Source organism: Amblyraja radiata, chromosome 9 (assembly GCF_010909765.2).
Source record: "Amblyraja radiata isolate CabotCenter1 chromosome 9, sAmbRad1.1.pri, whole genome shotgun sequence".
NCBI classification, from domain to species: Eukaryota; Metazoa; Chordata; class Chondrichthyes; order Rajiformes; family Rajidae; genus Amblyraja; species Amblyraja radiata.
Genome location: NC_045964.1, coordinates 73628472 through 73651462, shown reverse-complemented (window position 1 = coordinate 73651462; position 22991 = coordinate 73628472). Strand labels below are relative to the sequence as shown.

Sequence of the window (22991 nt, the reverse complement as noted above, 5' to 3'; positions counted from 1 at the left end):
ACTTGTAGAAATGAGCAGAGCACAGTCATCGTATATATTATATTAAGAGTGAAATTTCACAGCACAAATGATTTAAAATTTTCACATGCATTCATCTACAAATACATCTGTAGTACCAAGATGAACAAATTGGTCTAAATATAGAGCACTTGAAAAAAGAATTTGTGCTCTGCCAAGCAGCACACAGTCTGAAGAAGGGTCTCGATCCAAAACATCATCTATTCCTTTTCACCAGAGATGCTGCCTGACCCGCTGATTTACTCCAGCATTTTGTGTTTATCGTCGGTGTAAACCAGCATCTGCATTTCCTTGCTTCTCAATAATTGGGTAGGATATATACATTTTGAACAGAACTGAACGTAGTCAAGAGAGAGTGTGTAGGATGCAACTGCAGATGCTGGTTTAAACAGAAGATAGCCACAAAATACTGGTCAAAACCTGAAGAAGGGTTTCGACCCGAAACATCACCCATTCCTTCTATCCAGAGATGTTGCCTGTCCCGCTGAGTTACTCCAGCATTTTGTGTCTATCTGTAGTCAAGAGAGAAATGGTGTAGGAAGCTATAGTATGTAATTCTATACAGGTTCCAGCCTGGGAATTATCAGCCTACAGTATACAGGTAACTAGTTGAAATGATAAACACAAAGCAATTCACGATATTTTCTTTTCTTATAATATCTCAATTGAATTAGATTTAAATTACAAGGTCAGTAATAGATGTTCTGTGATTCCACAGCATAGAAAGAAGCCATTCGGCCCAATGTGTCTCAATCAGTCCAGCCCTATAGCCCTATCTAGCACCAATTTAATTTTGAGTATTTCTGCCCTCACCAGCCTTACAAGCAGCAGTTTTCACACACTGCCACCCGCTGTGTGTAAACAATCTTCTTCTCCCCTCTAATCCCATTAATTACTTTAGATTCGCACCCCCTGATTTTTGTCCCTTCTGCGAAACGGAACTAGGTCCTTCCTGTTTTCCGTATCCAAGTCTTGTATAATTTTTATACACCATTAACTTCCTGGATACCAAATAAAACAACCCGAGGCTATCAGATCTTTAATTGCTGCAATTTTCCCATCCTGACAATATCCTCATAAATCTCCTTCATGCACTCATAACTTGCAACGGACAAGGGAAACATTAGAAAACAAGCAGACCCAATGCCATCTCCAAGGTTATTCTATTCCACCTTTAGCCTCGAGCGTTTTATGACAGTATTTTTCTGAAATCAAGCGAGCTCTGCAATACGCCTACTTTAAAGAAGTTCTCCTCCTCTCTCTCTGACAAGTGCTGCAAAACCTTCTCACTGCATTGTTGCTTTTTGCATCTTTCATTCATTCGTTCTATGTACCTTCTATATCTCTCGTTTCCCTCTCCCCTGACTCTCAGTCTGAAGAAGGGTCTCAGCCCAAAACATTACCCATTCCTTTTCTCCAGAGAAGCTGCCAGACCCAGAGTTATTCCAGCTCTTTGTATCTATCTTCAGGTCAAATCAAGTTAAGTTCATTATCATATGCACAAGTACAGCGAGGTTCGGGTTCATTAAATCGTGAATCGTGCTTGCAGAAGCAACACAGGCACATAAACTCAAACAAATACAACAAAAGTATTCTTGAAGAAATCTCTGGATTTCCAAAATCTCTGTGGTGAAATGCTGGATGATTAGAGGTATCATCATCATTATTTAAATAGTTGATTAGTCGAGGAATAGAAGAGTCTGGAGAAAATGGCACTGAAGAGGAGTTGATCAGCACAGAACCAGCCAGCATCCCCCACCAGCACTGACCATTAGATTACAGGTGATATCTTTCAATCTGAAGAAGGATTCCAACCAAAACGTCACCCATTAATATTCTCCAGAGCTGTTGCCCGACCCGCTATTACTCCAGCATTTCGTGTCTATCTTCATTAAATGGCAGGGCAGGCTTGAAGGACCCAATGGTCTACTCCTGATCCTACTTTCTTGTGCTTTGTGTTCTTTCATGCCTTCTCCCCGGAGATTGCATAGTTCCTGGTGGACGATTGGGATTGTGGAGAGGAATTGTTTATATTGGATGACTCCGACATCACACGATCTGTCGGTCTTGATAGACCAGGTGGATTTATTTTGTCCACTGGCCTCATACATTAACATACTTGGGATCCTCCACATTTTGTAACCCATCCACTTCCCAACAATAATATCTTCCACAGTCAAGGAGCATAGAGAAGGCAAGCTTACATTCTGTCCTGAACTACTATCTACCTCATTTGGTGACTATCTTTGATCAGACTTTACTGGCTTTATCCTGCGCTTAAAGTTATTCCCCTATCATGTTTATGTACACCGTGAACGGCTCAATTGTGATCGCGTATTGTCTTTCCGCTGACTGGTTAGCGCGCAACAAAAGCTTTTCACTGTACCTCCTTACACATGAGAATATCCTAAATTAAACAGAAATGCAAGATTATTGAAAAGGTATAGAAATATATTTGGTAATACTACTTCAAATAGAAGTGTGGGTCAGAGCAAAGAGATCAAGCAAAATACTGTATCCAGAGTAGTGTGTGATTTCCAAACAGATAAAAGCCCTGGAAACACGTAAGCAATTGGGTTTAATTAGAGAGCATATTAAGAATAAAGAACTAAATGCCAAATTTTGGCCTTTATCCGTTATTAAATATGATTGTGATATGGAAATCAGAAATAGCATTTCAGACAGCATTTGTATCGCACAAAATGACTCAAAAGACATTTAATAAGGTCTTAAGGAGCTCAGCTAAAGTTGCATGATGCACTTAATTATATGTTAACTGCCGATCATTAGCATTCATTTCTCACTGGAACCATCCAAGTGCCTGCACCTTATAATCAGCTTGAATGAAGTAATTAAGACAAACTTGGAGCATTGATTACACAGGTGCCTGGTGTTAATCAGTACATTCTCAGAGCAATTCAAAAAAAATCCTTCTCGAAAGTAATTAAGAGTATATTTTATTGGGTAGCATCTATTAAGTCTTAACATTGTCACTTCCACCTTAATAACTATACAAATTTTAGCTACAGGGCCTACTATGTTGCAAACCATCGAGTAAGTCAGCATTCCTCAGTGTTTGGTAAACACCAAATGTGTTCCCTCAACAGGGCATAAACCTTCCTACACCAAAACTTACAAACACAGGGACAGGATTTGGGTATCTAGCCCTGGAGCTTGTGTCCCCTTCTGTACGCACGTCAGCTTTGATCCCACTAACTCCACATCCATGATAACAAAGATAATTTTAAATCGACCTCTGATTATCAGTGTTCATAGCTGCCCCATTATCAATTGCGAGTCCAAAATGTCCACCTTGTCCTTCAATTATAAGTGCTAATAGTTTCACAGTTGAAAAATCTGGCTAATTTTTAGGCCAAGCCCTGCCGTCCTCAACTCCCATGTAGTGGAAACAGTTTCAATGTACTTTATCCAATTCCTACAAAATCTAGTGACAACATTGATCAAATCATCTCTGGACACCCATTCTACAGAATATTGAAACATAGAAACATAGAAATTAGGTGCAGGAGTAGGCCATTCGGCCCTTCGAGCCTGCACCGCCATTCAATATGATCATGGCTGATCATCCAACTCAGTATCCCGTACCTGCCTTCTCTCCATACCCTCTGATCCCCTTAGCCACAAGGGCCACAATTAACTCCCTCTTAAATATAGCCAATGAACTGGCCTCGACTACCCTCTGTGGCAGGGAGTTCCAGAGATTCACCACTCTGTGTGAAAAAAGTTCTTCTCATCTCGGTTTTAAAGGATTTCCCCCTTATCCTTAAGCTGTGACCCCTTGTCCTGGACTTCCCCAACATCGGGAGCAATCTTCCTGCATCTAGCCTGTCCAACCCCTTAAGAATTTTGTAAGTTTCTATAAGATCCCCTCTCAATCTCCTAAATTCTAGAGAGTATAAACCAAGTCTATCCAGTCTTTCTTCATAAGACAGTCCTGACATCCCAGGAATCAGTCTGGTGAACCTTCTCTGCACTCCCTCTATGGCAATAATGTCCTTCCTCAGATTTGGAGACCAAAACTGTACGCAATACTCCAGGTGTGGTCTCAGCAAGACCCTGTACAACTGCAGTAGAACCTCCCTGCTCCTATACTCAAATCCTTTTGCTATGAAAGCTAACATACCATTCGCTTTCTTCACTGCCTGCTGCACCTGCATGCCCACTTTCAATGACTGGTGTACCATGACACCCAGGTCTCGCTGCATCTCCCCTTTTCCTAGTCGGCCACCATTTAGATAATAGTCTGCTTTCCTGTTTTTGCCACCAAAATGGATAACCTCACATTTATCCACATTATACTGCATCTGCCAAACATTTGCCCACTCACCCAGCCTATCCAAGTCACCTTGCAGTCTCCTAGCATCCTCCTCACAGCTAACACTGCCCCCCAGCTTAGTGTCATCCGCAAACTTGGAGATATTGCCTTCAATTCCCTCATCCAGTTCATTAATATATATTGTAAATAGCTGGGGTCCCAGCACTGAGCCTTGCGGTACCCCACTAGTCACTGCCTGTCATTGTGAAAAGGACCCGTTTACTCCTACTCTTTGCTTCCTGTTTGCCAGCCAGTTCTCTATCCACATCAATACTTGAGGGGGATCTTATAGAAACGTACAAAATTCTTAAGGGGTTGGACAGGCTAGATGCAGGAAGATTGTTCCTGATGTTGGGGAAGTCCAGAACATGGGGTCACAGTTTAAGGATAAGGGGGAAATCTTTTAGGACCGAGATGAGAAAAACATTTTTCACACAGAGAGTGGTGAATCTCTGGAATTCTCTGCCGCAGAAGGTAGTTGAGGCCACAGTTCATTGGCTATATTTAAGAGGGAGTTAGATGTGGCCCTTGTGGCTAAAGGGATCAGGGGGTATGGAGAGAAGGCAGGTACAGGATACCGAGTTGGATGATCAGCCATGATCATATTGAATGGCGGTGCAGGCTCGAAGGGCCGAATGGCCTACCCCTGCACATACTTTCTATGTTTCTAATAGGTCCCCGAATTGTGTAAATATCACACAATAATTTAGCTCCTGTGATACCAGTAAATCTATACCAAGCCCAAAATATCATCACCAACTGGTCTGAGTCCTCAATTTATTTTCAATCATTTACCACTTCACAGACAAACCCAAACTTCAAGTGGGAGATGGGAGCAGCACTATGTACCGGGCTCTCCAACTCCTGCCCCAATATCAAGGAAGTGCATTTCTCCTCATCTACCCGGTCAAATCTTATTATCATTGCAATCACTACAATTAATCTTTTATCATCCCTTAATCTTTTACTGTCCAGAGAATACCAACCTCGTACAAGCAATTTTATGATTTAATCCTTGCAGTGCAGACTGTGATGTCGGGTTGTCAGGACGATATTAACATAGAAACATAGAAAATAGGTGCAGGAGTAGGCCATTCGGCCCTTTGAGCCTGCACCTCCATTCAATATGATCATGGCTGATCATCCAACTCAGTATCCTGTACCTGCCTTCTCTCCATACCCCCTGATCCCTTTAGCCACAAGGGCCACATCTAACTCCCTCTTAAATATAGCCAATGAACTGGCCTCAACTACCTTCTGTGGCAGAGAGTTCCAGAGATTCACCACTCTCTGTGTGAGAGAATTCCAGAGATTCACCACTCTGTGATATTCCCAACAGTTTTCTGTCAGGCTATTTGGTAAAATGTATTTTTACACATGCACCCCTTACATTTGCCCTTTCCCCAGCATACTCATTGTATCTACCCAACACCAGGTTCATCTGCTGCTGTTTAGTTTAGAGATACAACATGGAGACAGGCCCTTCGGCCCATGCCGACGAGCGATCACCCCTACACTAGTTTTATCCCACACAAGGGACAATGTTACAGAAACCAATTAGCCGACAAACCTGCACGCCCTTGGAATGTAGCAGGAAACCAGAGCACCCGGAGAAAACCCAGGCAGTCGGTCACAGGGAGATCGTATAAACTCCACACAGACAGCACCTGTAGTCAGGATCGAACCCAGGAATCTGGTGCTGCAAGGCAGCAACTCTGCCGCTGCCCCACTGTGTCGCCCAGGAGCAAATTCTGATATCCTGGACTTAGCTAACATGCACAAAATTATTGAGCCAGTATGAACACAAATGGACCAAATAGCCTTCTTCTGTACTGCAACAAATCTTTGATTCTAAGTAAATAACTGCAAGTATACAGCAGTTCAACATGGTAACCTCCACTCTGTAACATTTGATTTGCCCCATCCAGTAAAAGCAACCAGTGCTCCATGAATCCTTTAGTTTTCTGCCACAAGGATGATCATGCCATGATTCAGTTTAGTTTAGTTTAGTTTAGTGATACAGCTCAGAAACAGGCCTTCCGGCCCACCGAGTCCGCACCAACCAGCAATCCCCGCACATCAACGTTACCCTACACACACTAGGGCCACTCCCCGCGGTCACGTGGGAGAACGCACAAACTCTGTACAGACAGCACCCGTAGTCAGGATTGAACCCGGGTCTCCGGCGCCACAAGCACTGTTATGCCCCTGTCCCACTTAGGAAACCTGAAAGGAAACCTCTGGAGACTTTGCACCCCACCCAAGGTTTCCGTGCGGTTCCCGAAGGTTTGTGTCAGTCTCCCTACCTGCTTCCACTACCTGCAACCTCCGGGAAACGCACGGAAACCTTGGGTGGGGCGCAAAGTCTCCAGAGGTTTCCGTTCAGGTTTCCTAAGTGGGGCAGGGGCATAAGGCAGCAACTCTACCGCTACACCGGCCAAATTTAGTTCTGATTTAGTTACTCATTACTTTGGAAGGATATATTGCCTTAGGAGATTAAACTCTGACAGCTGACAGTATTCTTATTGCCACAGCCCAAGGTTGTAGATGGGGAGTCAAGAGCACATACCAAAATTTCAAAATAGTATTGAGGGAGTCACGCTCAGGAGATCTCCTTTCCATGCTTGCATGAACTTAAACAATAACCGAAGCAAAGAGAAAGCAGTGTACTGGAGCACACTGTCCGTGAACTGCATAATACCATTAAATAATAACATTAGTTTCCTATTTGGTCAGGATATCGTGGTCTGCTGCTCATGGAACCAGAATAACCAGCCAGATATCACGGGTACAAATCTCACTATGGCAAGGAGTGAAATGGAATTTTCATCATCAAAACTGCGAGAAATAATCCTGGGCCAGGATCTCAAGCAATGGACCTCACCTTTTGTTTCGTACCGACACGTGTATCGAGGTACAGTGAAAATCTTTTTTGTTGCGTGCTATCCAGTCAGCAGAAAGACTGCGCATGATTACAATCAACCCGTCCACAGGGCACAGATACAGGATAATGGGAATAACGTTTAGTCCAGTATAATACGATTAAAGATAGTCCAAGGGTCTCCAATGAGGTGGATGATAGGTTAGGACCGCTCTCTCGTTGGTGATACGGTGGTTCAGTTGCCTGATACCAGCTCGGAAGAAACTGTCCCCGAATCTGAAGGTATGCGTTTTCACATCTCTGTACCCCTTGTCCGATAGTATAGGGGAGAAAAGAAAGTGTCCAGATCGAGATTCATCCTTGATTATGCTGGTGACCTTGCTGATGCAGCATGAAGTGTAGATGGAAGGGAGGTAGATTTGCATGATGGTCTTCAATGGAACTGTTCCCCAACCATGCTGTAATGCATCTTAATAAAATGCTTTCTACAACACATCTGTAGAAGTTGGTGAGAGTTGTTGTAGCATGCCAAACTTCCCAAGCCTTCCATGGATGTAGAGGCATTGGTGTATTTTCTTGGCTATGGCTCAATCAGGCACTATTGTAGCTTACCCAATTCAATAATTTCAATTACTGAGTCAGTGTCCCCCAGTTACACCTCCTCCGGGCAAAGGCCTCATTGCTTGCCTCATTTTCACTCTACATCACTTTGCACTTGTCACTTCATTGCTCCTGCCATCACATCCCATCACAGGCTTCCCTATCTATGGTCCTTTCCTGCCCTCTGCCACAATGACCTCCCCCTCCTCTGCCCACATCTTAAACCTGGCTTTACAATCATCAGGCAGCAGTTTCTGGTTTGCAAATCAACCACACCCCACCCTGATCCCAGCTATTAACATTGGACCGCACATACAGGCTTCTTTGCTGCAGCTTCTGAATAAGTTACGTTTCTCGTAGCTGGTGGTCATTGAAGTGCATTACCTATTTAGCTCTTAAACCATTCTCACTTAAGGTTTATTGTTGTCACGTACTGAGGTATGGTGAAATGCTTTCTTTTATACGCTATCCAAAGAGAGGGGTGGCATGGTGGCACAGCAGTAGAATTGCTGCCTTACAGCGCCAAAAGACCTGGATTTGAACCCGATTACAGATGCTGTCTGTATGGAGTTTGTACATTCTCTCCATGAGCTGCGTGGGTTTTCTCCCAGTGTTCCAATTTCCTCCCACACTCCAAAGACATACACAGGTTTGTAGGCTAATTGGCTTGGGAAATGTTTAATTTGTCCCTAGTGTGTGTAGGATGGTGTTGGCGTGCAGGGATCACTGGTCGGCACAGGCTCGGTGTGCCGAAGGGCCCGTTTCCGCGCTGTATCTCTAAAGTAAACTAAAATCAGACAATACTACACATAAATACAATCAAGTCAAACACAAGTACAATAGATAGATAGCAAAGTTGAAGATACAGAGTGGAGAATGTAGATCTCAGTAATGTAGCACATCAATTCCATGGTCAAAGTCCAATCTCCCAAAATCACATCACATAAAAGGTACGGAGTTACACATCTCATGCCTCTTTCTGTTTTGTACTCCCTTCCATTACCCAGCATGATTCATTGTCCATTCCATCTCCAACTTTTCCTATACACTGATGAAAGATCATCACCATTCATAGAAACATAGAAATTAGGTGCAGGAGTAGGCCATTCGGCCCTTCGAGCCTGCACCACCATTCAATATGATCATGGCTGATCATCCAACTCAGTATCCCGTACCTGCCTTCTCTCCATACCCTCTGTTCCCCACAAGGGCCACATCTAACTCCCTCTTAAATATAGCCAATGAACTGGCCTCAACTACCCTCTGTGGCAGAGAGTTTCAGAGATTCACCACTCTGTGTGAAAAAAGTTTTTCTCATCTCGGTTTTAAAGGATTTCCCCCTTATCCTTAAGATGTGACCCCTTGTCCTGGACTTCCCCAACATCGGGAACAATCTTCCTGCATCTAGCCTGTCCAACCCCTTAAGAATTTTGTAAGTTTCTATAAGATCCCCTCTCAATCTCCTAAATTCTAGAGAGTATAAACCAAGTCTATCCAGTCTTTCTTCATAAGACAGTCCTGACATCCCAGGAATCAGTCTGGTGAACCTTCTCTGCACTCCCTCTATGGCAATAATGTCCTTCCTCAGATTTGGAGACCAAAACTGTACGCAATACTCCAGGTGTGGTCTCACCAAGACCCTGTACAACTGCAGTAGAACCCTGCTCCTATACTCAAATCCTTTTTTGCAATGAAAGCTAACATACCATTTGCTTTCTTCACTGCCTGCTGCATCTGCATGCCTACTTTCAATATTCCCCACAGATGCTGGTGACTTGTTGAGCATTTTCTGTTTTGGGATCAGTCATCAATAGTTGCTATACCATTAGGAATTATGGCTTCCCATGCCAAAAGTCTGATGGAGGTGGGAGAGAAAAAAAAAAAAAAAAAGGGCCACTATTTCAGCACAATAAATAAAAGGTTTCCACTCGAATACAAAAGGTCTCATTTGTTATTGTCCACACTACTCTGGACTCATTGAATTTTGTCTGTATGTACTTCACTTACTAGCCTCACCAACAGGGAGGTGCTACTGTGTTCAAGAAGGAACTGCAGATGCTGGAAGATTGAAGGTACACAAAAATGCTGGAGAAACTCAGCGGGTGCAGCAGCATCTATGGAGCGAAGGAAATAGGCGACGTTTCGGGCCGAAACCCTTCTTCAGACTGATGGGGGGTGGGGGGGGAGAAGGAAGGAAAAAGGGAGGAGGAGGAGGAGCCCGAGGGCGGGGGGATGGGAGGAGACAGCTCGAGGGTTAAGGAAGGGGAGGAGACAGCAAGGGCTAGCAAAACTGGGAGAATTCAACGTTCATGCCATCCGGACGCAAGCAACCCAGGCGGAATATGAGGTGCTGTTCCTCCAATTTCCGGTGTTGCTCACTCTGGCAATGGAGGAGACCCAGGACAGAGAGGTCGGATTGGGAATGGGAGGGGGAGTTGAAGTGCTGAGCCACCGGGAGTTCAGGTAGGTTATTGCGGACTGAGCTGAGGTAAACCGAAGATAGACACAAAGCTGGAGTAACTCAGGAATGGGTGAAGAAGGGTCTCAACCCAAAACGACACCCATTCCTTCTCTCCAGAAATGCTGCCTGTCCCGCTGAGTTACTCCAGCGTTTTGTGTCTACCTCCTGCAAAGAAATGCTGTCTAGTGACTTAGGGTGTGCCATTTGCTCTTTGGTAGGGCCTTGAGGGGACATCTGTTCGCCCAGGTAATGGAATAGAAAGATAAATCAATGAGTTCCGCAATGCATGGCAACTGTCATGGTGCCCTCTCAGGAGTGGAAATCCCGGGGGGGGGGGGGGGGGGGGGGACATGTCCCCCCCATGTTTTGAGAGCAATTTCTGTGCCTGCCCTTGGTGAAAGTGAACAGGATCTGTTAAATATGCTGCTAATACACAGAGCCTAGGCACAACACTGCCACTCAAATTGCCAGGGCCGGCAATGTTGCAACCCTTCCTGAATTACTGCTTTCAAAGAAGCATTAGAGAAATGTGTCCAGCAGGGAACTACCAGTTTTCTTTGAAGTTACTAACATGTCCCAGAGCAATTTTAAATACAAGAGTCTGTATCATAATCCAAGGCCTTATCAGGCAGGTTCTCTCAGAATCTGGCATGAGTGCACATGCAATAAAATGATGCAAGCACCAATATATTCCACAAAGAGCCATTCTCATTTATAACCAATTTTGTTCATTTGCGTTTGTCCATATTCCAAGTATCCAAAAAATAAATACAAAGCCACTCACAGTAGGGTTTTTACATCACTTCTGTCCTTATCAATATTCCATTCTCTATCACAGATCGCACATTAGCAATAAATGCAAGTACATGGCAGGATGTTACTTTGTACAGTGGTCCATTCACCTGCTACGTATTAATTTCATCCAACTGAAAGTCATTAAAAATTAAATTGAAATTAATTAGTAGCAATTCCATTGCATTGTTCAGTCGTGTCAAGTGATGCAAAAACGTATTTGCTTGTCAAATACAGTGCACATTTAAATATTTTAAACATTTAAAAAACCTGATAATGCTGCACAGTCAACACCAACTAGTCATTCGCAAGGAGTTCCATTGCCATGGTTTGTTCAATGCCTCCCGCAAATGGCAGCACAGTTATCAAAGCTACTGCTTCAAGCTTCAATGACACCAGTTCCCAAGTCTGTACATTCTCCTTGTGGCAATTATGGGTTTCCTCTGGATATTCTGGTTTCCCCCTCCCCCTCCCCATCATCACGCGAAGGACAGAGTTATACAGCATAGAAGATTGTTCCCGATGTTGGGGAAGTCCAGAACAAGGGGTCACAGTTTAAGGATAAGGGGGAAATCTTTTAGGACCGAGATGAGAAAAACATTTTTCACACAGAGAGTGGTGAATCTGTGGAACTCTCTGCCACAGAACGTAGTTGAGGTCAGTTCATTGGCTATATTTAAGAGGGAGTTAGATGTGGCCCTTGTGGCTAAAGGGATCAGGGGGTCTTGAGAGAAGGCAGGTACAGGATACTGAGTTGGATGATCAGCCATGATCATATTGAATGGCGGTGCAGGCTCGAAGGGCTGAATGGCCTCTACTCCTGCACCCATTTTCTATGTTTCTATTTATCCATAGCGACCACGCTGGATCATCCAAGCTCGCCCCATTTGCCTGACTGCGGCCTATATCCTTCCAAATCTTTCCAATTCATGTATCTCTCCAAATGTCTTTAAAATGTTGTTGCACTTACATCAACTACTTCATCATATTCAGCACAAATATTGTGGGCCGAATGGCCCGCTCCTGTGCTGCTCTATTCTAAGTCTATGTTCATCACAGCACAAGGTTTTGCAGGGGACAGAGAAAATGCTTCAAGAACATCCTCAAAATTCCACAGAGCAAAAGAATCTAACATCTTCAGTGACTAGTGGAAAACCCAGCCCATAATGGAGATATGTCCTGGATTCCACTGTGTGCTGAGAGTCTCTACAATGGGAAGATACAGAGGCTGAGCAAAACAAGGGCTGGAGGACTCCACATCACAAGGTACTCAACTGCTCATCCCATATGGTACCACCTATCCCATCTGTGCTATCCCATCATAGAGTCTTACAGCATGGAAACAGGCCCTTCAGCCCAAGTTGCCCACAGTGGCCAACATGTCCCATCTACACAAGTCCTACTACCTGCCTGTGTTTGGCCCATATCACTCTAAACCTCTCCTACCCATGTACCTGTCTAAATGTTTCTTAAATGTTGCGATAATACCTGCATCAACTACCTCCTCTGTTCCATATACCCATCATCCTTTGAGTGAAAAAGTTACCCCTCAGATTCCTAATAAATCTCTCCCCCCCCCCAATCCCTCACCTTAAACCCATGTCCTCAATTCCCCTACTCTGAGCATGAGACTGTGTGCCTACCTGAATTATTACTCTCATGTACACCTCTATAATATTACCCCTCATCCTACTGCACTCCAAGGAATAGAATCCGAGCCTGCTCAACCTCTCCCTATAGCTTAGGCCCTCGAGTCCTGGCAACATCCTCGTAAATCTTCTCCACACCCGCTCCAGCTGGACATCCCTCCTATAACATGGTGCACATAACTGGACACGATACTCTATATGAGGCCTCACCAACGTCTTATACAACTGCAACATGACAATATCTGTGCCAAAGATGGGATAGCACAGGGGTCCTATTCCATCTGTGCCAAAGTGGATCCCACAGAGTGATGCCCCTGTCCCACCTAGGAAACCTGAACGGAAACCTCTGGAGACGGTTGCGATGCTAGTTGAAGGAGGTCACCGGAGGTTGCAGGTAGTGGAAGGTAAGACCTCCATAGTGGAATAAAACTGGGTGAAAAAAAGGTTAATATTAACATAAGCATGTGACCTCTGTCACTCCAGGACGTGCTCAATCATAGTTGCACAGATCTTTTAGCAGAGAAAAGGGTTTTTTTCTTACAATAAAAACCTCATAGGTTTTTGTTTTTTTTAAATCATTCTGAACCATGAGAGCAGGGAAGGAACAAGTTAGGTGGATGTTACTCAAAGTACATCTACTGCTGTCAGCAGAAGGGAAAGCACAAGGGTGAAGAGGAAGCAGAAGAAGAGGTGTCAGTGGGTGAAGCCCTTCTTGCAAAGAAGATTGATGCTTGGACAGTATGATAGCCTGATGAATGTGCTGCAAGAGGAGGATTTGTCTGCATTTAATTTAAAAACTTTCTACGAATCACACCAGAGCTGTTTAATGAGCTGAAGGAAACTGTGGGTCCCCTGCTGGGGGAAAAGGAGACCTATACGAGGTCTATATTGTATTATATATAACCTATATTGTAAGAACATCGAAGAAGCTCGACTATGCGGAAACCACTTTCGACCATTAGGGAAAGTGACAAAAACCTCCGGGAACCTCACGGAAACCTTGGGTGGGGCGCAAGGTCTCCAGAGGTTTCCGTTCAGGTTTCCTAAGTGGGACAGGGGCTTTATTTACACAGACACCTCAATAGCTGTAGAACTGGAGAGAAAGCCACTCCTGCTCAACACTTAGAGACTGTCCATTCATGTAATCCTCAATAATTACCTGGGTAAGGATAGAGGCATAGGCTCACCTGACTATCCATGGATTTGTAGGACTTTGAGGCCATATTTGATGGTACTTTTCCAGTGTTGTGTGATGCCAGTTATACATTTTCTATCCTTCTGAAGCACAAGGATCATGGCTGCCCAGCAGACTGATAATAATGCCATACAAATCCTTGGGCTGTATCAGCAGCCTGCTTCAAAAGCCACCCAACCAGTTCCCTCAGTTGAAATCACTGGATCCTCAATTTACAAGATCAGGTATGCAAACAACTTCCTTGAACAACAGCAAAACATTCAAGATCTATTTGCCCCGTCCTCAGTGGAGTTTGGGAGGGAGGCGATCACATTAAGGCATACGTTTCCTAGTGGGATTGACAAATTGGAAAGCGAGAGGCCATTTACTCGAGGCACAAAGTCAAGAACCAGGGGGCAAAGTTATAGGATAAGAAACCAGCTACTCGGGACCGATATGAGGAAAAAGTTCTTTACAAATAGGGTTGTGACTAATGTGAATTCTCTAGCTCAAGGGATTGTGAATGCTCAAGTAATTGATTAATTCAAGACCAAGACCGATAAATCACTGATACTGGAGAATAAGAAAGGAAATAAAATAAAATCAATAAATCTATCAGTCATGGCCCCATGAATCAGACAGTTAGCATGAGGGGCCACTTTCGGATAAGTGATCAAAACCTTACTCGGAGGGAAGTTTTTTTGGAGTATCATGAAGAAAAAGGTGGAGGAGCAGGATAGGATTTGAGCTTTCAGAGTGTGGGGATTAGGGGGCTCACATATTCATACGAGTAGGAAGGAACTGCAGACGCTGGTTCAAACCGAAGATTGACACAAAAAGTTGGAGCAACTCAGCAGGACAGGCAGCAGCATATCTGGAGAGAAGGAATTGGTGACATTTCAGGCAGAGACCCATCTTCAGACGCTTCATACAGTATGACCCTTCTTCCCGTCAGACCCTTCATCATACGACGTTGATGTGGGTTTGGAGGTAAAACTAATTTGTCCCTCACGAGAAAATGCACTAAGTTATCATCTAGTCCACAGAGATTTAGACCTCAAGTACTACACACCACAATGCCTCGTAAACCTGCAACCGATCCATGCGACCAGCATATGTTATTTTACCAGAATAAATCCTGGAAGGCTTTGAAGATTACATAAATATTCATTACGTAACATTCTAATAAACCAAGCTTCATTGGATTTAGATATGTTGAACGTCCCCCTGCTGAGAAATCTTAGACCCTGATCAAGGGACCACAATGTTCTTATTCAGAGCAGTAAAATGAATTATCTTGGCTCCTTTCATCATTAAAAGGACCATGGTGTTCATTGAATTTTAGATCAAATTTCATAATATGGTTGAAAATGAATTACAGCAGATGTGTTTGTTTACCGTGGAGTGCAAAGCACAATTATTGTTCATTTTCAGCAAAACACCCTGGGATGTCAAAACAATGAAGCATGAAAATGCTACAGGAAGCCTCTCTTTCTTTAATGGAAGCCATCATGACAGTGACTAATGCACATTTATCCCATCCAGATGGGATCACAGGAGCCTGCAGATGCTGGAATGTGAGTGTAAAAATAAGTGCTGGAGGAACTCAGCAGGTCAGGCAGCATCTGTCGTATGGTATCCATCTATCACTTGCCAGACTTTGCCCCACTCCCACTTCTCTTTTCCTGCTTTTTCTCCCACCCCACCACTTCTCCGTCGCTCTGATAATGAAATGTCATCTGCCCATTTGCTCCACAGACGTCGCTTGACCTGTTGAGCTCCTCCAACACTTTGCTTTATAAGCCCCCCTGAAATCAACTTCCAGAGATATGACTATGTTATCAACTCCCAGAATGAGATCCTCTCCAAGTCAGCGTCTGTGCATTTCAACTTTTTATGTTGTCAAATTAAAACACAGTTAACATTCATTTTACTGATGCTAGGAACTAATAACTTCCAAAAGTAAATTACTGTAAAAGCTAGAAATATCAGTTTGAGAGTTCGAGAAGCAGAGGGCATAGGTTTAAGGTGATGGGGGAAAGATTTAATAGGTAACTGAGGGATAACTTTTTACACCAAGGATGGTAGGTGTATTAAACAAGCTGCCGGAGGAAGTAGTTGAGGCAGGTACTAACGCAATGTTTAAGGAACATTGAGACAGGTACATGGATAGGATGATTTAGAAGCAAGCAGGTGGGACTAGTGTAGATGGAACATGCTGGTCAGTTTGGGCAAGTTGGACTGAAAGGCCTGTTTCCATGCTAAATGAATCTAAGTTAGGATATATTGCAAATACCCAATGCAGGCAGCACCTGGGAAGAGGGATAAAGAACCATTTTTTTCCAGAAGGACAATGTTTAAATCAGAAAGATAAAAGTTGCCTTTTCTTTCCACATAAGCTACCCGACCTGCTTAAGTATTTCCAGCAAAATGAATCTTAAAGTTGCCAACTAAAATAGCTTTTAGGGATAATATTGAAGAAAAAAAATGACTTCAAGTGCTCCAAGACCTCACTGTGTACTGTGCTGGTAGCAAAGAAATAGGGTGCCACACAGCCCAATGTCCAATTGTCCCACACTTCAATGAACGTCAAACTGCAGACGTTGAAATACTGAAATAAAATCAGAAAATGCTGGCAAGACTCAGCAGGTCAGAGAGTGTGTGTGGACGGAGAAACAGGCTTAGCATTTTAGATCAGATGACGTGTCTTTGACCAAAATACTTTAAGTCCTTTTCCCATTCCACAGATGCTGCCTGATGCACAGATTGCTTCCAGCATTTTCAGTTCATTATATCTTAATCATGTCCCATTTAAAATACACCAGAAAATGAAGTTAAATTCCTTTCACAAGTCTGATAATGCTCCTGTTAGGATTTTACCAAGAGCTCAAAAATGCCAAATTGCAAGCTAGCTTTGGGTAATACCAGGTCTTGATGGATTTTCACATATCCTGGACAGTTCACGCAAAACATACAACCAATAAAATTCAAACCACATTGACAAGATCAATTTTGAAAGCCTGCCAACTTCAACTTCAGACTAAGTCATCTACCAAAGGTCTGCGTCAGAGGTTGTAAACTGGTCCAATCTAGTCCATATTATTATTGATAGGATTATTGACAATCCTGATAAATGGGGCTTACAGCACATCATAGTGGAAGCATAAAGATCAGAGTCCAATTATGTGTTAAATCAGGGGCATTTACAAGAGAATGTGTTGTTGTAGTATTACATACACTCAGCAGGTTGACTATATATGACAGGCAGAGCACGAATACTGACTCCAGATTTGGATTCCAAAGCAGCGATGCTACATGGTTTAACCAACATGGAGATCGCTACGCCTCTGTTAACTCCATCCTCAAAGCTCACAGTGAAGGAAGGGAAAGTGTATCATCGAGTACTCGGCCATCGGCTCTGCTGCAAGCAATCGCTTTTCACCCACCCCAACCTCGTGCATTTAGTTATATGTCCAGAACCACGTTCTAAAACAAAACTTCCACTAGAAAGCAACCTTCCACTTTCACAACGATTTTCAAAACACTAGGGGAGGGCATGGAGGCGAGAGAGAGAGAGAGAGAGAGATATGTGGGGAGGTAATATCCTGGATTGGTTTTGAGAAAGGGCAGCGTGGTCTTTTGCTCCACTGCCTCCGTTCTTGTATGTTGGTATAGAGGATTTAGCCGGCGACAAACCCAACCCTCAACCCGCGCAATGAGCGTTGTCGCTGCACTACAGATCAATGATTATTACTGACTCTCTCTCCTCCCCCCTCCCTTCTCTTGTAGGCTGGGCTCGCTGTGTCGAGCAGGGCTTGCACATGGGAGTTCACAGTGTTGCCTTACATCAGCGAGGCGTTATTTCCTGCTTGCCAGCCCTCAGCCCTGCGCCAGCCGCTTCATTACATTTTTAAATAAAGGGTTAAGGAGGGGGGAAGAGAGATTTAACGTTTACCTGCAAAGGTCTGCGAAGGCCTGGAAATTCAGCTTTTTGATCTTCTTCTCGCTCAGCCAGTATCCGACCCGCTTGCCTTTAAGCCAGGTCTGCATCTTCAAGGCGAACAAGTGCGGAAATGAAACTCAAACTGTGTGTAGGTTATCAAACCTGCAAATGAATGGTTTTACAGGAGGGAAAGGGGAGTGGAAAGGGAGATGGGAGAAGTTGAATAAGCCAATTGGTAAATTTAACCGCGCAGCCACAAAGTATTAACCCTTCCCATAAAAAACAACATTACATTCACATCCTCCGTTGATCAAGAGCGACTTTCTCAGAGCCCCAGTTAAATGTGGGGGTTTTTTTTTTTCCTGCATTTACATTTTCTTTCCAATACGCGCCAACTAATCCCGGAAACGGTACAAAATAAAGCATATTTTTTTTTTTTTTTTTAAAGAGAGCAAGACGCGAAGTATAAGGACCTAGGTCGATGCCGACTGCCGGCTCATCGCAAACCCGGGAGTATGAGCTGCTATCGGCGCCAGAGCTCTGGATCAGGCGCTTCTCCGTTCCGCTTAATTCCGTGCACTGAGTCCCGGTCCGGTCCGGCCCGGCCCACACACCGCGGGCTGCCTTCAGCGTAACGCGGACATCCAGCCGACTACACGGCCGAGCACACAGGAGAGGCAAGCGGAGCCAGGCACAACCCGGCGCTTTCTTCACCCGCTGCCTGCCAGATTATCAGGGTTCTGTGTGCACTCTCTTCCCCCCACCACCTCCCTCCTTCACTAAAGAAAGCCCCACTCAGTTCATTGAGATCACCAGCTCACGCTCGGCAATGGTGAGAGGGAAATAAATAACGGCAGCTGCGACAGGGGGCGCTCCGAGCTGCTGCTGCTGCCCAACACCAACATCTCCCCCCGCCCCTTAAAGGTGTCCTGTCTGGCTGCGGTCCACTAACCACCCCAAATGAGAAAAACATGCAATTAACACGATGCACTCCACTTTTAACACAATATCTGCAGCACTGCAATTATTTTACTATCTCAAGTGTAAAAATTACAGGTTATGTTATAGCCTTCATGTTTTAGATTATGCAATTATTTATTCTGGAATATTCAAATCATTATGAATTTATCAAAAATATATATGTGCTTCTGACGGCAATCTGATGCACCGAGATATATAACATATCCAGCATTTATCCTTGGAAAGAACAACTGGAATTATTCAGAAAATATTGTCATTTGGATAACTTATTGTTTTATTATGTATTATTTATTATTATTACTACTATCACTTCTACCGAGGTCGAATGAAAATGCTTGTTGTTGCCTGTCCAGTCAGCGAGAATACTAGACATGATTACAATCAAGCCATGTACGGTGTACAGATACATGATAAAGGTGAAGGGTTTAGTGCAAGATAAATTCCAATGAAGTCCGTTTAAAGGGAGCTCAAAGATTCCCAATGAGGTAGATAGAAGATCAGGACCGCTCTCTAGTTGGGGTTTTTACACAGAAGGTTGTGGGTGCTAGGCGTGATGGCGTTTGAGAGGCTTTTTACATGGGCATATGAATGTGCAGGGATTGAAGAAGCATGGATCATGTGCAGGTAGATAAGATTGGTTTAGCTTGGCATCATGTTCAGCCCAGACATAGTGGGCCGAAGGGCCTGATTTAGCTCTTACGGCTAAGGGAGTCACGGGGTATGGAGAAAAAGCAGGTACGGGGTACTGATTTTAGATCAGTCATTATGATGTTGAATGGCGGTGCTGGCTCAAAGGGCCGAATGGCCTACTCCTGCACATATTTTTCTATGTTTCTATGTTCCTGTGCTATAGTGATCTATGTTCGATGTCAAATATATTAACAGTTTACGGGACCTCTCGTCCTCGACTTAGAAAAACAATCTGGCCCAATGAACTGTATTTAGAGTTATCTTTTCTTGTTTAAAGAAGTTATCTATTCGATTAGGTGTCAGATATTTAAAACAAAGTATTTTTTAATTGAGGTGTGCCAAAGTATGTATGGGATGTGTGTCGTTACCTTACATGCAATACCTGTTACATCAGACAAACTCAACGTGTTGGAAACGCATGGTAGCTCTGGCAAAATCGGTTGAAGAGTTATAGCATTTCTGGCAAGATGCCACACACGTATCTAACTTCTAACTAGAACTCAGTTTGGAGACACTTGCGACTCTAACTGGGGCTGGAGAGGGAGCAAGATCAACGGTTTTGAATCCAAGCCTCTGGCACGCAGAGAACGTGAAATGGGCGGCGGGTGGTTGCAGCGTTTGTAAATTGTGCAGGTTGACTGAGAAAACCCGCAAGTGGAAGATTTCCCTATTTTAAAGAGTGGAGATAAAAGAAGATTTGAGCGGCAAGAGAAAGGTTCTGGCTCTAGGGTGACGCAGTCATGGACTAAGTTCTGCTTTCAGGGACAGTGAGCCCGGGAAGGTGGCGCTCCTGAGCAAAGATCCTATTGCGGAGGAGGCGATCTTGCTCATTCAACGGTTGCGCGGCAGAACGCAGCGTTGAAATACATCTGAAACCGCTTTACCATGAACTGAACATATTTGACGCGTAAAAATAAAATCCTTTTTAAACAAAAATCTGTACTCACGATTGTAACCTAGAAAACATACTTCCAAGCAATGTTGTCTGATCATTTTCTTAATCTAAGGGTGTTATCGATGTTGGTTAGTAAGATGTGTATGCCTGGGGTCGATTTCAGGAATTCTGAATGTATTTTTCAGAATAAGTTTATGGTCGAGCTTCGTTTTTCGCCATAAATTCCTAGCCCAGCTCGGTATTAATATAGTGATAACGTGTTTGGAGACGGACCACAAATTAGATTCCAATGAAAATTAAAATCTGGCACATTCAATAATATAATCACAATCTATTTGGCGCCTTTACCTGCCTGTTATCTGAAGAAGGGAACCGACCCAGAACGTCACATGCCCATTTCCCTTGGCAAATGCTCCCGCTGGCCCGCTGAGTTACTCAAGCAAGGTCTTTGCTGCTGAATTACAGAAGCGGCCTCTAGCTTATTTGAAAGAGTGTGCTCATCAACGCTATTTAACCTCGGTTTATGAACGGGATCATCCACATTACACAGAGAAAATCTATTAATTCCATCATCTTGCGCCTTATCGTTTAAATTGAGTATATATCAATCGAGCAATTGGATATTTCCAATTAGGTTTCTTAGGATGACAATTTGGGGGTTCTGGACTGGTGGTTTACAGTGATGGGGGGTAATTTAATAGGAACCCGAGGGCCAACTATTTTACACAAAGGGTGGTCTGTGTGTAGAACGAGCTGCCGGAGGAGGTAGTTGAAGAAAATTTAAGAAACATTTAGACAGGTACATGGATAGGATCGTTTTAGAGGGATGTGGGCCAAACGCGGGCGGGCGGGTAGGCGAGTATAGATTGGGCACGTTGGTAGGTGTGGACAGGTTGGGCCGAAGGGCTTGTCTCCACTCTGTATGACTCTGACTTTATCTCACTGGAACAAATTATTTAAAATATTAATTTACTGCAACTAAAATGCCAGTACGTGTTCCTTAACCCTTATAGGCCCTAAACTGAGGACGCGTTTAAGAATCGACCACCTTGGTTGATCTGGAGTCATAGATTCAGGCGATAGATTTGCCCCATCTGGAGAGATTAGTAAACCAAATGGCTCTTTATAACAACCCAGAGTGAAGGCTAGGTTTAACTCCAGGTTAATTTTAAGTTCTTACAGTAAGTTCGAATTCTCCAGCGGTCACGGCGAGGGTCCAAGTCATATCCCTGGATCTATGGTTCAGATCTCTGGCTCCCATCCAGTAACGCAACCACTGTGCTACCTACCACATCTTACCTATAACATTTTCACACAAAATGATGTTGAACATTTGAAATGAGAACGATCAAACCTGAATAGTATCAATCAGTTTCGGAGGGATGCAGAAGACTATTTATCAAGACAGTCAGAAGAAGCACATAAAGAATGAAATGTTATTGAATTTGGAATCAATAGTTGAATTGTGCCATTTAGACGAATACGGTGCCTTCATCTTTTAGATTCCCTTGTTTTCCTTAAACTGGCGAGAAGCGTTTATCTCTCAGTCAACATCGCCACGTTTGCTGTGTGCAAATTGATTGCAGTTTCCTACACATCAGTAGTGCGTGCACAATTAAACTCTGAGAGTTAAAAAAACAAACCATTGAGACCGAGACTATAAACATTGTTTTGTGATCACAAAATCTCCTTTTCATTAACCATTGTGTATTGAATTCGAACCTAGCACCTCAGAGTAAAACTATCGTGCTTGTAAAAAATAATATCATTTGCAGTGCAAAATGTATTGAGGTGTGCTTTGAGGAGTCTGGCTTAGACTCAAATATACATCAACGCTTTTAAATCTTTAAAATACCGTGATTAGATAATTAAAGAATAAATATCTTGCCCTCAAAATCCGACGAGCATACGTCAATGTTACCGATGGCATTAAAAAAAAAGTGACATTTCCTTAAGAACTCCTCCACAATGCTGTCAAAACTATTTACTGCGCGACCCGAAATTCGAGGTTGTTTTCTGTGTAAATAGAAAATTAAACCAATTACGTTTGGTAATCTTTGCTCTCTTCTTAGTTAGCTTCAGTGTCTCATTTCTCAAGTCATCGGAGGATGAACGAAGCCGACAACACGATCCTCGGGAGTATTGGGAGTAATCTGCCCGTGCAGATCTTCCAGCGTTACAACACTTCAGATAGACTTCATTGGCTGCAGAGACTTTTGGGACCTCTTGCGGTCGTTATTTGTTTCAAATAAATGCACATTTTAATCTAACTATCCAACTGTTACATAATTCCAAAAGTTCCGAATAGTTATCACAAAGGCAAACATGGGAATGCTTATGGACTTACAGAGAGCCACCGCTGTCTTTTTTCCACCCCACGGATGACGTTTCTCGAGCGCGTATCCTACAAGAATGGATTTGGTGGAGTATTTCTTGGACAGCGACCTTTGCGTAGCTGTTGACGTTAGTAAATCCCAGACCACATTCAACTTCCCCAGGTTGATCAGAGTGGGGTTGACGATACCTGAGGATAAATCGTTTAAATACACCCATGAAAATGGCCACTCATTC

At 43.6% G+C, this 22991-nt stretch overlaps 1 protein-coding gene across 3 annotated transcripts in view; it reads right to left on the bottom strand.

Annotated features, from left to right (window-relative positions):
* Positions 1-22853, bottom strand: part of itpk1 (inositol-tetrakisphosphate 1-kinase) — a 213062-nt gene extending 190209 nt beyond the window's left edge. The window contains exons 1-2 of one of the 3 annotated variants that reach the window (XM_033027747.1): positions 22768-22853; positions 17867-18016 (exon numbers count right to left, since the gene is read on the bottom strand). In XM_033027747.1, the coding sequence (XP_032883638.1) occupies positions 17867-17961 (95 nt within the window). In that variant the 5' untranslated portion in view covers positions 17962-18016; positions 22768-22853. Of the gene's footprint in view, positions 1-17866; positions 18017-18146; positions 18257-18327; positions 18719-22767 lie in introns of those variants that run through there. The other 2 variants (XM_033027746.1, XM_033027748.1) reach the window with 2 other exon arrangements.
* Between the last annotated feature and the right edge of the window lie 138 nt (positions 22854-22991).